This window comes from Fistularia commersonii, chromosome 25, assembly GCF_037954325.1.
Source record: "Fistularia commersonii isolate RoL2024-O1a breed Wild chromosome 25, RoL_Fcom_v1.0, whole genome shotgun sequence".
NCBI lineage: Eukaryota > Metazoa > Chordata > Actinopteri > Syngnathiformes > Fistulariidae > Fistularia > Fistularia commersonii.
Window position 1 is genome coordinate 832362 of NC_141308.1, and position 18382 is coordinate 850743.

General features: G+C 36.0%; 1 protein-coding gene across 1 annotated transcript in view; it reads left to right on the forward strand.

The window, feature by feature from the left end:
* The window catches only part of pth1r (parathyroid hormone 1 receptor), a 51573-nt gene that overhangs the window by 26278 nt on the left and 6913 nt on the right, over window positions 1-18382 (forward strand). The window contains exons 2-7 of the mRNA XM_086172996.1: window positions 480-582; window positions 7862-7972; window positions 8175-8299; window positions 11526-11620; window positions 13501-13687; window positions 18115-18268. Coding sequence (XP_086029122.1) covers window positions 480-582; window positions 7862-7972; window positions 8175-8299; window positions 11526-11620; window positions 13501-13687; window positions 18115-18268 — 775 coding nt within the window. The remainder of the gene's footprint in view (window positions 1-479; window positions 583-7861; window positions 7973-8174; window positions 8300-11525; window positions 11621-13500; window positions 13688-18114; window positions 18269-18382) is intronic.

The following is an 18382-nucleotide window of genomic DNA, read 5'->3' on the forward strand; positions in this document are numbered from 1 at the left end:
TTTTCTGCACTAGATTTAACCACATGATTACTGTCTGGGACTACAAACAATTATTGAGAATTTTTAATCTCTGAAATTACTTTAATTTTCTTTGTGGCAACACCAAAGACAACTTTGATATGGACTGTTAAATCTAATGTGATCCCATTTACAGCACTGGATGTCTGTTACCCAGTCACACTGGTTTATTTCTTCACTTCTCACTGCACAGTCATATTTAATCAGACAAAACATCTGTAATCTGTTTTTGAGGAGAATTTCACTGAACAAAGCTGGATTTGCAAAGTGATGTCTGCTGTTTTGTGACAGTTACTCAAGTGTATGGAATTCACCACATGATAGATTACATGCTTATTTTACACTGCACAATAAAGTAGAAGCTTTGATTCAGACCCAAATGGGGACATAAATGTGCCATTATTAAATTCAATCAATGTTCTGGCTGCTATTTAACTCCAGGTTATTTTCACATTTTACAGGTTTACTCAGATGATGTGCTCACTAAAGAGGAACAGATAGGCCTGCTGTTCAAAGCCAAACGAAAGTGTGAGGGCAACATCAAGTTGAAGCACAAGATTTCAAGTGAGTAAACAAACAAGATAAACACATGCTTAAATGCAGAGACCTCCAAGAATACGTAACAATAAAATTAAAGAGACCTGATGGCAAACAGCAGTAAAGTTGTTTATAAAAAAGGCGCTCCTACTGGGGTGAGTTTTCGGTGTCCCTATGAAACCAACCACAGGTTGCAAAGATGCAGTGAAAAGGTGTATTTTTGAGAATATTAAAAAAAAAAAAGGTGACCGGTGACTGCTGTATGTGATTGACTGGAGACAATCTTTTATCTTTTTAATAGGCCGAAGTAGCCAAATGATCCCTGTGTGTAAAAAGGTGTTGAGTAAATTATTTTAAAATATTCCGAACCAAATTTATCATGTAAGGAGTGTTTTGCACGTACGGTTATATTAAGTCCAAGAGTCAGCTGTTTTGAAATATTAAATTAAGTTTTCCTTTTCTAATTGCCATGTCTGTGGGTTAACCATTAACTGCATGACTGTAGACTTATAGTGGAAGTATCGTGTGTAGATCAGAGTTGTGTTTAATGGTGACCCACTGACAATTTGTTGGTCAATTTTGAATGGGACCATAGCAATTTTAAATTGAGGAAAAGCTGTGGTAGACAACAACACAGAACCTTTAATGCACTCAGCCCTGTAGCCCTAGGACTTTAAAAGATACAATGAAATATATAAATGTATAAATGTAAAACATATATATGTATTTTTATACATATAAATGTATTTTATAAATGAATTTTTATTGAGCAATCTTGAGCCCTTTATTGAGAGTTAAGCATCCAAAACCAATAGGATTCAATTACAGAGCATCATGATTGTTATAATGCTAAGAGTTGACTATTTGATCTCAGATTACATAATGATCACCTTCACTCAGCTACCCACAATACTCATCAATCAACTACAGAAACAACTAATTTTAGGCTTGGTAGTATCAGTGATCCTTCTAATATATGCGTTAGGTGCAGCAAAGTTTATATAAATGGCCATCCATCCATCCATCCATCCATCCATCCATCTATCCATCTTCCGCCGCTTACCCTGCACTCAGGGTTGCGGGGGATGCTGGAGCCTATTCCAGTTGTCATTGGGCGAGAGTTGGGGTGCACCCTGGACTGGTCAATCGCAGAGCCACATATATAGACAATCGCAGAGCCACGTATATAGACAGACAACACACTAATTCATTCGGGGCAATTTTTTCTATTAACCTGCTGCATGTTTTTGGAATGTGGGAGGAAACTGGAGAACCCAGAGGAAACCCATGCAGACACGGAGAGAACATTCAAACTCCAATCGAACCAGGGTCCTTCAAGTTAACCTCTCCGCCACTGTGTGGCCCCCTGATATGAACGTATAATGAAATGTTGCATTTTAATCTAAATAAATTTATCAGCTAAAAGACCGATATAATTCACTGAAGAGCTCATAAATTAATGTTGTGTGCATTTCAAGGCATTGTGAGGATCAGCCTTACAGAAGTTTAAACTGAAGAGGACCTTTGTACAAAAATGTCTTTTTTTGTTTTGTTTTTCAGACATATTTGCCAAACAGTTTTATAACATTTTGAATGCGTAACATAAGCTGCTGCTTTCAGTGAAAAATGCAGGTCTGTTTTCCTCTGCAATTCATTGTGGCTTATCTGAGGCTAAGACTGAGGGTCTGTGGGTCATTCTGGGGAGTATTTGTGTATTTATGGGTGTCTGAGGAACCCCATTTTCCAGCAGACCCCAGCATCTAATTTTGTGGTTACTGTCATTTTCCTGGTTGATTGTTCAGAACAGTATTTTGGATTACCATAGCAGACCGATCGTATTATTTTGTCTTTAACCCCTATGAATTGTGGTCTCAATGAATTCTTCATCCCTCCAATTGATATCCCAATGTAAATTGAACATACAATTAAAATTTTCAACTTCCGAAGTAAAAACACAAAAGCTTTTGTTGACGATTCCCAGAAGCTGCATAGGCCTGCATATTATTTCCTGATATTTTTTTTTTAAAAGGGCCATACATCTGGGATTAGATTAAAAGGACACAATAGAATTGGTAGTTCAGGAACAGCAGGCACCAAACAGAAGCTTTTGTAAGATGTCCAGAGCTTGCATAATGGCACGTTTTTTTTTTCTCAAAGCATATTTAACAAGCTAGCCATAGAAACAAAGTCAGAGCAGAGCAACATTCACACATTAGATCTCTCTCAGATGAGAGTCTGTGCTGTTTATCTGACCACCATCATGCTCAATTCACCCTGACATGTTGTAATGACTGCAGGGCTCAGTGTCACACTTAAACAGCCACTACATTTAGATCTGTATTTTCTTAGTTTCAGAATGTACAATAGGTTAGAAATCTATTGCTTTTTTGCATTTGTTTTGTGAACCTAGATATTAATTAGTGAGTCTGTTGACTGTAGGGTTTTTACAGGACCACGAATTCAGTCCTTAAAAACTAAAATGAGCTTTGTAGTCATGCGTAGTTCACTCTGCAAAATTTTTGTCCTGATTTTTAATTTTCCGAAACCTGCAAACAAATGGCGATGAATGGCTAATTGATGCTCATCATTAACAGCATCTGCTCATTCCAACTAGAAAGTCTAAAGGAAATCCAGAGAGATGACAATTGTGATGTTTTAAAAAATGGTTTGCTGAACGGAGCTGTAGTGATTTTACCATTGATTTTTTTTCTTCTCACCCTCATCCTTACATGACATTTAGATTCATAAAATAATATGGCGTTCACCCTCCCAAAAAGGGGAAAAGAAGAACCAAAAACAGCTGATGTCCAAGTTGTTTTACTGCCAGCCCCTCATGTGAACTATTCAAATACACAAGCACCTCCTTGATCATGAAGTGCAAATGTAGGAATCCACTTGCAACCTCATAAGCCATAAGAATCAAGAAGAGAACAGAGCTGAATGTGAATTGAAACCTTTTAGTTAGCTATGTATAACATCAAATGTGAAATTTCCGCTACCATACATCAACTGATTATAGTGATTGAGATGCAATGGTCTGCAAATTATGTGCATTTCAAAAATACAGCAAGCTACGGGATTCCATGCTTTATTTTACCCGTTTGGGGTAAAATAAAGCATGGAATTCTTTTTCAGTGGCTTGCTGCTTTTTAGAGGACAGACAACTGAGATCATTCTGAGAGCTACTTTTGGAGCTAAAACCCCAGTTAACATCTTAGCCCATAAGCTCTGGTTTGTCATATCCTGGGTTTGTTTTTATGACAAAAACTTTGGAGAATAGACAAACGCATACAGTAAATAATCTTGTTCCAGGAATAACCCGCATTCAGTGTTTCAGACACTGGGGAAATAAATCTCAAGATGCTCCAACTAAAGCAGCCTCGCTACCGCCTGCAACTACAACAGAATATGTAAAAATAGTGTTACTTTATACTCACACTGTCTCACTATCAGAGGGTACTGCTGTCAAAACTGATTCATCACAAACTTAGATATAGAACTTGTAATGCCATTTTATTGAGCCTTTGAATTGCACACCTGTTAGTTACCCCATTTTTAGTGCATTTTTACATGAATAGATAGAGCATAATAATATGTAAAAGTGTCCTTCTAAGTCACAAAAGTATACTGTACATACAGACATACATATTTCATTAACCCTGCAATGCATATAAATATATTATCTTTTCCTGCAAACATGTAGTGTGCAGAGGCAGTTTACTGACCTCTTTTTTTAAGGTTACATTTTTGTTAAATCCCATCACAGTATAAAAATGACTTTACAAATGAAAAAGTATTCCATTTGTGGTTACTGATCATGCCTGAGTTAACACATATGTCCTAATTAAATCTGCTTGATTTGAGCTTTTCCTTTAATGACCCATTACAGGCTTCTATTCACCAGATGCAACTACTGAAATAACCTAATTGCTGAGAGCATTTCACTCAGTTAGTTATTGATGTTGGATAACATAAAAGCCTCATAACATCCATTATTCCTTTACAGCAAGATGTTGAGCTGTTTTCATATTTCAGTATAATTTATAATTACAATTTTTCAATCTACTCATAAAAATCATTCAATATCATTTCAAATATGGAAGCGTCTCACCATGGACCAGATTTTCTCTGAAATGACACTACAAAGTACCAATCCTGACATTGAGAAGAAAGCAGTGTTCAATTATTTTTAACCTAGAGCACTGTGACTGTTGTCTGCTTCAGGCATATTTCCATGAAGGACGAGTGTTTTTAAAAAGTAATGTTCACTGGACAAAGGTCCTAATTAATTTCACTTCTTTTGAACTGAATTAAACTGAATCGTCTCATCTGGTTGTTTGTATGAAGTGATGTCATATGTGAGATCAAGGTAGGAATTTTTTGAGTGATTTGTCTCAAGGGAAATTTTAATGTTGCTTTCTGCTGACCCATGGTTTTATTGAAGTGGTCATGTGAATTTGGACAGATATCAATCATGTGTTTTTGAACGCCTTTGAACAAGGATGTGTGTGTGTGTGTGTGTGTGTGTGTGTGTGTGTGTGTGTGTGTGTGTGTGTGACCCAGAGACTAACAGACAGTATGCATTTTTGCACCCATGAAGGCTGTGTCAATCTAAGACAGTACTTTCATATATTGTGCTGTAAGTAATAACAGTGATGGCTTTTTTAATAAACTGGTAGTTTGAAATGGAATGGAGTGTTGAAAATAATGAATTGATCATGCAGTTCCTAGTTCATTTAGCAATATCAAATCCTGAAGCTGAAAGCTAAGATTCATTACTATCTGATCATTCAGTCCTCTTTTTTTCTTTTTTTTTCTCATTTTTGCTTAGAATACATAAAAGTCTCCATTACATTGCTGAGACAAGGTTTTCATTGAGGGAATACGCTGAGGTTTGCCTGGGGAGGACAGTGAGGGGATGTGGGTTCAGTGTCCGAGACCTTGCAGCGTGAAAATAGCTCAGGCCTCAAGCTTGCGGTCTGGTTGTAGAATAATATCCACAATCATTATAAAAGGTTGTGTGCATCATAAAAAAGTGCAATATGAGTTTTGACATCTGCAGGTCAAAATTAAATAAGTTGTGTATGTAAGGGTAGGGGGCCATTGCGTCACCAACACCAACGTCCCCCCATAGTTACATTTCTATTTAAATCATGGTCAAGGCATTCATGGGAAATTATATGTGTGTTTGGTGTTTAATTTAAGCCTGTTTGTGGGTGGTCCCATGGTAATAAAACTGACAGCAGAAGTGAGCAGCAGTTCTGCTTTTACTTCCAGGATATGTGGTTGGTGAGACTTCTAAAAGTCTCCCACAAGATCAGTAGGAATCAGTCAGTTCCATTCACTTTGCTCTTTAATTTTGTGCTCCAAGTGACAAGCAAATAAAAAGCATGTCGTCATAGCGTCAGATTTTTCTTTGTACATTTTGATGAAAAAATAATGGATCTACTGCAAAGAGAGGATACTTTTATTTTATCCTCAAGTACTTATTAGTGGTCAAAGTGGGGCAGATGTTTTCAATAATACAACATAAATGCTAAGCCATAAGGGAGGCTTCGCCAGGAATCTGTGAGGAAAGGGATTTTGCTCCCACTATTGGAGGGCTGTGGTCTATGGTTTAGCTGAAAATTAAGGGGCTCCCTTCTCTGAAACAGGATTTTTTTCCTCTGAACCTGCAGTGCTTTGTCTGAACTAAGTATAGATACATTATAGCAAAGTTTCATGCAATTAATTCTTTGCTGGAAATAGATGGGTGAGTTGGTACAATCATTACAATAACCAAAGTCAGCACTTTTTACCAGTTCCATTGAAGAACAAAAAAAGGGGAGGTTTATATCAAAACCTCTTCATTGGAAGGTTTTTAAATCCTGAATGTTCAACCCTACTATATCCAAAATGCAAAGTCACTTGATCAGACATTTGATCAAGCATATACAAATGTGTTTGATAATAATGATTATAATGGTAAAAGTTGATTTTGGAATAGTTTAGAAATGGAGTGTTGTTCTAATGAAAATAAAGCATTCCTCTTACCTAGAACTGTTTTTATTGTACTTTAGGTTTCCAGGTGAAACTACTATCAACATTCCAAAAAACTCAATGTTAATTGTCATCATTTCAAACACATTAATTGAAGAATAGACAAATTAACAACATGATGTTATGCCACACATCAGTATTGGTAAACCGCTGAGGAAATCTAAGCGTGACAATAATAGCTTGTGGAGAATTACATGTATCGGTTTACTTTTCATTAACATGCAAAAGACTTCTTTGATATTTGCCAAATTGTAAAGCGCAAATGTGTTTTTTACTTTATGCAAAACAATTGAAACAGTTTCAAAATGCAGTATAACCTGCACTACAAATTACAAGGGAACTCTTTAGTGCTGTAGTGGCAGGAAACATATTCATATCTATTAAAGATATATATGATATGTGATTTGTACTGTGGACGTTCTGTTCCAGTACACATAATCTGTACATGAAAACTTATTCCTCAGTTGATGTACTGCAACCATGTGATACTCGTGCAAAAAAAATATCATCATGATTGACTTGAATTAATGCATAAAAGCTGTCAGAGATCTTATCCATTACTTGAAGAAATTGAAGAAACAAACAAAGAAAGAAGAAATAAAGAAGAAATAGAAATTGCTTTCTTCTTCACATTCAGGTATACATACAAACCAACATTAGTGAAATTTGACCATTGCATTTAACCTATTATGGATGAACCATGAACAGAAGGAAGCCACTTAGCAGTGCCAGGAGAGCAGTTAGGCACTCACTGTCTTGCACAACAACACCTCAACCAGGTAGGTGGAGCGCAGAAATCGAAAAAGAAATGTTTGGTTCCAAGGATGACCGCTCTAGCCCCCTGCATTAAGGGGATGACATAGACACGAACAAAATCACCTTATATTTGCAATAAATCATTCAATCCATAATTTAAATAAAATGTAATACAGATACACAGAATTTTCTCTAATAAGAAAAATCCCCATGACCATACTAAAGCAGATGTATGGTTCTTTATGAAAAATGTGGCCTCTTAAAATTGTGATATATATATATATGTGTGTGTTTTTCTTGGCCTAGTGCAATATATATATATATATATATATATGTGTGTGTGTGTTGCAAATGAGCATACTATTAAGTCACATGTGCCTGATGTACTATTTAAAGAACAGCAGCATTCAAACATTTGCATAAATGCCCATTATTATGGGATGGTGGAGGACCGACAGAGCATTACTATGATTGTCTTTTATTTAGATCAACTCTGGTTTTGTCTCCATAGGTGGTTTCTGCTCGCCAGAATGGGATGGGATTGTGTGTTGGCCTGAAGGAGCTCCTGGAAAACTTGTTTCCACCGCCTGTCCAGAATATATTTATGATTTCAATCACAGAGGTAAGTTAGGTTTGAGATGTAGTTAGAAACAAAGCCCCACAGCTAATTTTTAGTGGATGAAAGGTCACTGTACTATTAATATTCCATGTAAAACAAGCACTGCACTTGTGTATTTCTGTTAAAAAAAATAACAAGGAATTAATAATTGAGTAAAACCATATGGAAAAATCTGTAGTAAAAGACAATTTTGTTTGACATATAGGTCTAGCCTACCGTCGGTGTGATAACAATGGATCATGGGAAGTCGCTACAACTAATAACAAGACATGGGCCAATTACAGTGAATGTGCGAAATTTCTCTATCACTACAATCAGAGCTATGAAAAGGTAAGATCTGTCAAGATTTTTTTTTGTTTTTGAGCTATTCACAATACTCTGTAATAATTTAGGCCTGTAGGTTTTGTGAATTAATGGCGTGCATCATGGCACAAGAAATGTCACAGGCTTGAAAGTTATGGGTCCTTTTACATGGCTCAAAGCTGTCTTAATGTAGACGTCCTCCCAAGTATTAAAAAAGGAAATTAATGATAATTGTAGAATCATCTAATGATATTTCATTTACAGAAAAGTGCTTTACATTTGACCAAATGTAATACTTCCTCAAAAGCAACTAAATTATGTATCAAATTGGTTTAATTGTATGCTCTAAGTTTTAGAGATGTCTTTTCAGATATACCATAGAGACAAATGGAAAAATTATTTGCACTACTATGCATTTAAGATTCTGAAACTATAGATCATATGGTAAGAGTTTTTACAATTAAAAAGAAGGCTTCAGGGATACACTCCCATACAGACCAAGACAAATTACAAATTAGGGCCAAGCACGAATGAAGTAGCCTGGCTACACCCTCAACCCATATATATTAACAGTACTGACATTTAAGCACTGGTTACTTGATTAATTTGCTTTGACCATATGAGTATTGATGGAATTTTATCTACAAATTTCTACAAATGTATCTATAAATTTATCTACAAATAATCTGTCTGTAAAGCCAGATCGTTGTTCCTAATACGTTGGGGATGAAGTTCACTCTACAGCTGACCAGGTGCCTTGAGATTGGATATACAAATCTTCTATTCCACAAAGAACTGATCAAACAATGTGGTATTTAGTGAACAGAGCTGATATTGAGGCTTTTGGCCAATATAAAATGTAGACTAAATTACAAGTTTGTGTCAATGTGCTTGCAATAAAATGAAGGCTGTCAAAATTAATCACGTGCTATATTGATCCTGCCACACTCCCTCAGCCCACAGACATAAGGAGTGACTGGCCTACATTTTGCATTGTACTTTGTAGCAGATAATTGAGATGTTAATGGATTAAGATAAAACCATCTAGTACAACATTGATTAAGTCAATTTCATTAGCAAACTTATTGACATTGCAGCTTCACACATTAATTTTTGGTAGTAAAATAGGGCTACGTTTATGGTGAGAAGATAGCGCCTTTCTTCATGTTCTTGTCATCCTGTCCTATTTAGTTTATTTGAATTTGCTAGAAGTCTGGACATTTTACACATAAAGGAGGGTTAGTATGAGAACATCTTTGGCCATGTTTTGAAGCCATGATAATTTTTATAAATTAAAGTTTCATAGATAGCTTTCCATTGCTAGAATAACAGTTTGAAATGATAAAATGTAACAGCTTGATAATAGCAGCACCATTGTGAAACTGTGCTCATTTCATTAGTTCATTCCTTCATTTATCTATACCACTTATCCTACACTCGGGTTCGTGGTGGTACTGTAGCCTATGAAACTAATTCAGGAAAGAGAGACTCATGTCTCTGTTTCATCACATGTTGTACACACTACCTGTAGTCATCAAATGTAGCAAAACTGAGACAAACGTATTTTTTTATGATTTAATTATATTAACATATCTAAAAAGAAACTAACATTGATTTCCATTATTTGTACTGTAGGTATACTGAGAAAAATGTCTGGAAAAGCCATACAAGATCAGTCAAGTAGATCTCCTGAAAAATGTTAATAGAAAAATAGCAAATTAATAAATAGCAGTCTTGTAATAGTAGTACACTAATAGTAGTCTTGAAATTTGACAACCATTATAGAACACAGCTAGAAAAATGTAATTAGTCATGTAATTATGAAGAAAATGCATTTCCCGCAATTCTTATTGATGTATTTACTGTAGTTGGATTTCTACTTTTGTTTTCCCTTTAAACAACATATAATCATTCTTACCATTTTCCTGTTGAGTACTCGAAATGCAAAAAATGTAGGCATTGCCTTATAAACCATTGGGTTTCTCTCAGTCTTCTGATGGTGTTTATGCTGACGGACTCCCCAGGGGGCAGCTACAGCCATTAATGAACAAATTACATATGCATGAATGAAAACCTCTAACTCTACAAACAACATACTGTCACCGGTACACAGATACTTTTTAAAAGGTTGTTTTTATTCATCTATCTGTTTGCCAAGGGAAAATTATGCAAAGAAATAAAAGAACTGAAGAATCTAGTAACATCACACACCGTTGTACAAAAGGTCTGGCTCTTCTCACAGGGTCTTCTGGCCACCCAGCTTTCCTTAGCTCTGTCACTCTTGGCAAATACTGCTTTGATCAGTAACCTTTATTTGAGACTTATCTATCACCAGGAGGCAATGCATTTTAAATGGCTTTTGACTGACTGTTTTTGAAGTAGTTTTATTTAAAATTCTTAAATAAAAATAACGGGGAACTGAAGGCATTGTAAACCATTATTTACTTTGAATTAACACAAAATCTTTTTTATTATGAAGAATAGTGTTCATAGTTATCCTAATATATAACAAAACAAGCAATTGCTGAAGAGATCTTGTAGTGGACCAGAAATGTCATGATACACTGCCAGTGTGCTTATTCTTCATGTGTAATTTACTTTTGTAGCTTTTAATGCCACAGTTTGTCTTTGCTTGTTCCTTTTCAGGGGTGATGGTACTGATGTTTGGGCAACAAAATAATTGTCTTAATTCTTGTATGTTTTTCAAGTTGTCATAAGGCCTATAAATCTGTCGGTGTGAGATAGCGTTTCAACTTGTTTTTCATTTTCTGCATCTCTCCAATTTGATGAATGCGTTCAGTCTTCAGCAGCTCCATCAGTTAATGTCACGTTACTATTCCATTGTGTTGCAGCACCGGCCCTTAGTAAGAAAAAAAGATTTGCACATCTAACAAACGTCTCGAATACCTCTTTATGAATACAAATTTTCCAGACATTCTGATATTATTCAGACATAAATTTGGTCTTGAATTGGGTTTGTGAAATACACCTCATTATTTTTTTTTACTACGACTTTATATTAATCTGAAGTGCAGCTGTCTCTGTGTTCTACTCCTTTCAAATACCAATTTTCAATTTTATTCTGTGAACACATTGAGTGAGAATACTCAACTATTTCTTTTAGGTAATCATGCATACTCTTGCATTAAGCTACCTGGCATACACATTGTGAGGTTTAGTTAAGTTTTGTTTTTGTTTTTCAAATCGTTTTTCCTTGTATAGTATGTGCTGACATTTTATCCATTCCCAACAGGAGGTATTTCACCGCCTGTACCTCATTTACACAGTGGGATACTCCATTTCCCTTGGATCACTCATGGTGGCTGTAGTCATCTTGGGATATTTCCGGTGGGTCACTATTAAATTCCAACTGTTTCAAACCAAAAGGTTCCCAAGAGAAAGATTAAATACAAGGACAGAATTCCAGATCAAGCAAATTACACTCACCAAAAACCAGGTACTGACTGTTGTCTGGCCAGCTGAACAGTACAGTGGGAAGAATATTGTATTCATGATGGCTCAATGGAGAACATAAACTTTATCCAGAAATTGTGCTATTCTCCATGTCTGAAGAAACAGGACTAACAGTACAAGTATCACATCACCAATGCAAAACATGAAGAACATGTTTAACATTACCTTTGACTTTTACTTTGACTTTTACCATACAATGAGTGCTTGAGGATGGCTCAGCCTCAAGGCTTGCAGTAAGACACGCTTCATGGTCTGACATTTAGGTACTTTTTATGCTCCTTTCAAGGTTAGACCCCAAACAACCAAAGCTTAAAGCTATTAATATTTAAGTTCACCGAGGTTGCAGATTCTGTAATCCGGCTAGTTGCTTTTTTTATCATTCAAATAAATGTTTATAGTGTGACAAATTTTACATTTACTATTCACATACGGAGCTTAAAAAATGCTAAAAGAAGGAAGGAACTGAGATTTGAATTAAACATTGCAAGAGCTTTCTTCTCCTTAAGAGGTTTTGTTGGAAAGACTCCCCTTGCCTTTGTTGCAACAAATTTATGAATGATGAAAAATCTTTAAACATAGATAGAATCATAAACGTTATATTTGTTTTACAATAGTCTGATATTTATTTCATGGCGATTAATGAAGAGAGGATGTGTCCTTACAGGCTCATTTTATTGGGTGCAGGGAGTATTTAGAATTGACATGAAGGTGCCGTCTATTGATGTTCCTACCAGGATGTCTCACTATTCAGGCAAGCAGTCGGAAGCCTTTAGAAATGTTCCCAAATGGCACCAGGAAATCTACTGGCCAAATCAGTTAAATAAGTCGTCCCAGGGGCCCATCTGATATTCTGGCTCCAAAGCACTTGAGCCATGTCTCACCTCAACATCTCAGGTTTTTCAACAAGAACAGTCATGAATGTTTTTCAGAGAAAGAAAAGGAGATGTTTCACATTAGCAGTTATGGCCAGTGTTTTCACCAGGGAAATGTGCACTTGATAGATTTTTTTTCTCACACCGCTTTAAATCAATGATATAAATGGTGAGCATGTCAAATACTGAGCTCATGAAAAGGACAGCATAAAAAATATATCTTTTGTGTTTGGCAATTGAGATAATACCAGATAATTGAGTTTGAAATCTTACATTTCAAGTTTCTTTTCTGATGTATCATAAAAAAAAGATTAATTTACAGTGCAAATTTTACATTACAGCTAATAATATAATCTTTATTGCAACTGATCAAGCCAGTTTGCATACTGATGCATGACTGCAAAGGACCATAATGAGACATGATGGCTCCATAATGAGACCGGATGTTTCCCTACTTTTTTGACAGATTAACTTTTGTTCATCCGAAAGGAAATTTGCCATGATTCAGAAATAACTGTACACATGCTTGCAATTTTGTTTTTATTGCACACCTTTACTTAGAAATTCAATATTTGTGTGTTTCAAGCCCCTAAATCTCAAGAATGTGTTATAGTCAGCGTGGAAATCAGCTGGCTCTAATTATGATGAGTAGTGTGTGTGTGTGTGTGTGTTTGTGTGGTGTGTGTGAGTGTGTTTGTGTTAATGTGCGTAGTATGTGCCTATGTGTGAGCATGTGTGTATCTGTGTGTGTCTTTCTGTGCGTGTTGGGGGGGGAGGGATTACTTACATATGCTTATGTGAAAGTCAGCCAGCCCACACAAACAGACACTTTTCAGCAGATCTGCCTTCTGACCTTGCCACGCTTGTTTGTTTTCCCCCCAGACGGCTGCACTGCACGAGGAACTACATCCATATGCACCTATTTGTATCCTACATGCTAAGAGCCATAAGTATTTTTGTCAAAGATGTTGTGCTCTACTCTGGATCTGCTTTAGAGGACATGGAAAGAGTCACAGTAGAAGACCTCAAATCTATCACTGAGGCTCCACCAGCCAACAAAACACAGTTTGTAAGTAAATGAACACAACTTGATAAAGTGATATTGCATAAAGTATACAAAAAAGAAAAAAACAACTTGTCCTTAACGATTAGTCATAATTCTGTCTCCTTGGAAGAGGTGGTACCTTGCAAAGTATCATCCACTTCCCCTGCGCTTAACCAAAAAACGTGTAATATTTGTCAGTGCCTAATTTTAACCTACAGTTGCAGACGAAATGATCAAAAATGATTAATTAGTAGGAGCAAGGAACATATGACTGTTTGATAATAAACACTGAAGTAACCTAACTTTATAAAGAATCATAACAACATTATTATACAAATATAGCCTTTTTATTTTTACCAAAATAAATGTTGATATATATTTATATTTTATACGTATAAAAGGTACTGTATATGAAGTGTATCACCACCGTTAATACGGACAGTGTTAAGTGCTAACATGAGATTTTTTTCGTGTATCATTAGTAGGTAAGCAACTAAGTACAGAATTATCCACCGATCTGATCCCATCACAGCTTTTTTTAGTATATATTTCTGTATTTCATCTTTTACTTTTTGAGAAATTGCTCATTTGTAATGCTGTCTTAAAGAAATCAATAATTAATTGTTGTGGAAAATGTTTTCTCAATGTGGTAAAATGCAGAGAAAAAGAAAATCTGAAATTTCGCATTTGTCTTGCCTAACAGCCAAGATATTGCTTGCTAAAACCAACAATGTAAAGAGCATCACTGCAGTGTAAAAGGGCTTTCTTGATTCTTGACGCACATATGAACAGGACAACAAAGGCGATCGGTGACAGTACCGTCAGGTTTAGATAGAGCAGAATCAATTGCTGTCGTGATTAGTTTGGGCTCTGAGGACTCCCAAACATTCAATCAATACGTCAGCACATAGCATGGTCCTAAAAATATTATATTAAATGTCCTGTAAGTTCATGCGCAAATAAACTGTCAGATGTTAAAATTTCATTCATCATACAGCAAAGTCAGATTTTTATCATTTCAATCCTTGCAATATTCTTTAAATTTTTTTAATACTGCATTTAATTGAATCAATAATAGGTGTCTCTTGATATTTATTGCTGAACAGTTGAAGAGCCAAAGAGCCGCGGGAAATACACATGGTCAGCACGCGTGTAACGTAAAAGTTGATGACAATTCCAAGACATCTAGTTTGTAATAGGGTTCACGTCTTTTAGGTTTACTGCGAATGTTCGTAATTCATTTGTAAATTTTTTCCTGTGTGTCACAAGCAGTAACCCACATAAGGACATTCATTGTGTTATATTGATTTTGTTGAATGGTTGTAGAAAACAAAGCACTTTGTGTTGCAAGGAGTGGATGAGTTTATGCTCAGCTGCATTCAATCTGTCCAGACCAGTAAACAGCCATGGTCAAGAAGAACTTGACATATAAATCTAGTAGTAGCAAAATGATACAGCAAATAGCAAAGAATGAATAAATAGTAGAGACACAAGAGCCTGCCTGTGAATGAGGCAATTACACCGTTTTTGTACATTTCTGGTGTCTTCAACATCAAACTGTATCATTTCAGAATATATCAGTGATTAAAAAAGTAGAGAAAATTTGGCTATCGCATTATCAACGTGTGCCTTTTTTCCACTGGCTTGTTACTATGACAATCTTACCTATTTTCCCCAACTATCTCTTCAGTATATGATTCTCACTGAGACTTGTATCAAAAGAGAAAACACTGCCTTGTCTGCACTCTCACTTAGCTACACTTTCTTTCATACCTTCTATCTTTTCTGTATTCAAGAAGGTGAGACAGGTTTACTAATTTCTGACAAATGGAAATTTACTCAATTCTTAACTCCAAATAAATGCCTCTGTGGTATTACAGCTCATGTAAATGGGAAGTAACATGGTCCATTGATGAGCTATCACCGCATACCTATCTAACATTGGTACTTTCTTGTACTAATTTCTCATTGTGTGAGAAGCTTGACTGAACCAAAAACGCCCAAATTATTAAAAAAACAAGTCAACCATGCATCTCTCCCATCAGACACAACCCCCTTACTTGACATCTGTGCACTGATCTATAGTAAACAGGTAGCAAAAGTGAGTACCCCATGTGCTGAAGAGTTGAAAATTCTAGAAGCTACAAATAGAATATGTGTCATATGTACAACATGTCTTTGAGTAATCTAATCAGTGGTACAAGAAATCTCAGCCCTCTGGCTGGAGGCATTGGATTGGAAAAGCTGTCACATTGTCAGTTCTTTTCTGTCACCTGCAGTCAGTAACCCAACTCCTCTTTCATTGATCCCTCTCCTCTTGAGAAAACCTCCTGTCTTACACGCATCCTATAAGTTCAATGCACTCGTATTTGCACAAAATTTCCCCAACACAAATCTCCCACCAAGATTTGTAGCGCAAAATCACCCTCTCAAAAGGCTTTCCTTTTGTAACTCTTTCTATTAAGTTGTAAATAAAGGAGTGAGTGGCTCTGTGTCTATGTGGTCCTGTTCCTGACTGATGACCATCCAGGGTTGATCATACCTCTTGCCCAGTGTCTGTTGGGATTGGCTACAGTCCCATTGCAGCTGTGTGCTGGATAGGCAGTATTTACAATGAATAAGTGAGTGAGCTATCAGCTTTATGTGCCATCTTTACCAAGGGGCCTGTGGGCCCTTAGAACCAGCTGTTTCTTTATTGCCATATATCATTTTTTTCTCAGTTTGGGCATCTCAGTTGTAGAGTGCAGTGCATATCAATTGCAACAAAAGCAAACATGCGATTCAGCTGCTCAATGACCTCCACTGGGTCACCTTGGCTGGATTCTCATTCTGCCTTCATCTCAATGGGATCAATTATACAGGCCTATGCTTATTTACAATTACATTTTGTAGCAATGCTGGCTGTTATTGCCAACCTTGTCAACGGCCATTTTTTTTTTCTTGTTGTTTCTAAATATGGAAATTAACAAGTGCAATGAAGCAGGCGTCTCTTTATAGCCTTGAGATAATTGAGAATACCAAGCTTTTTGCGGAATACCTCTTGTCTTCTTGCAGGGTCTTCTGCTTCTACTAGTATTGTTATCAATTATCGTCGCTTAAAGATTATTGGACACTCTGGTTCACTATTACAGTCATTCTTTGTGTGGAATATTTAATTATTCCAGAACACCTATCTCAGCAGCACTGGGCATACTTCAGAATGGATATTTCGATTGTGCGTGTGTGTTTTTATAATTATTGTTGCATGTTGCCGTTGTTTCATGCCCTTTAGGTTTGTTTTAAAATTGCCTTTTCTTTGGATCAAAGGGATGTAGTTGTCCTCATTTTATAGTTTTTAGATTGTATAATGAAGGCTCTTGATTCTGATTTATGCACACTAACTGTTGAGAAAAATAACCACAAATACTTCATTGTTTGAAGATGATCAACACATCCTGGCAATACGTGCAGAATGAAAATTGAATTTTGAAATTAATCCGTTTAGAACACTGATACCATAAAATAACTCTCCTAGTAATAGTCAAAAAGAAAAATGTATTTCATGATTTAAACCGATAGTCAGCCAAGGAAATGAAATTCTAAAATCTGGGTTCATGTTCTGTAAATTTGAAACACCTAAATCAATAATTTTAAACCCAAACATGACTTATCTATATTCACAAATATATTCAAGTATGTGTGTCTTAGATGTAATGCCGGTAGTAACAATAATAATAGTAATAATACTGTAACACCAATAAAGGCTGGAAAATTCTGGAATGCTGTTATTTTTCATGCAGTTTTAGTTTTTTGGCCAAAACTTAACAAAGCTAGTAACTGATTTTGTTACTAGTATTTGTAGTTTCTATTTTAAAACATAAATAAAGAAGAAGAAAGACCTTTCACATTCAGTTGAACATCAGCTAAATTTGGCCACTGCGTTTAACCTATCGTGGATGAACAATGAGCAGAAGGCAGCTACTGTACAGCACCAGGGGAGCAGTTAGGGGTTCAGTGTCTTGCTGAACAACACTTCAACACACTAGGAGGAGCCGGAAATATAACATGGAATATTTGGTTCCAAGTACAACCCCTCTAAACCCCTGCATCATGCTACCTGGGCATTAAAAGAAAGAGGAGGATAAATAAACAGTTGCAGCAGTTCTTTAATACAGGTTTTGCTTGATCAAATATTATCTGTGTTGCATAATTTTATTTATATACTTGTGCATGTTGGTTAAAGGATTACATGACAGTATTTTAGAGGTCTATACTGTTTTACAAGTTTTCTAAGTGATTCAATAATGATAATATAAACATTACAAATACAATTCAGTAATATTAGAATCAAACTTTAAACATAATTGGTGGATGGCACCAAAAATTCAGAGGACAATTTTATCAGGTCGTCACAGGTGTTTATAAAACTGTGAGATAATGTTAATCATTCTGATCTTGTCTTTTGTTTATAGATTGGCTGCAAAGCAGCTGTGACACTGTTCATGTACTTTCTGGCAACCAATTACTACTGGATCCTTGTGGAGGGTCTGTACCTCCACAGCCTCATCTTCATGACCTTCTTCTCAGACCGAAAGTATCTATGGGGATTTACTCTGATTGGATGGGGTCAGTTCTGCTACAGTACATTCTCAACTCTATTTGCATGACAAACTGCAACTATTTGATTTAATACAATATCAGTCATAGTTGCTATTTAGTTTTAATTATTCAATGGCTGTT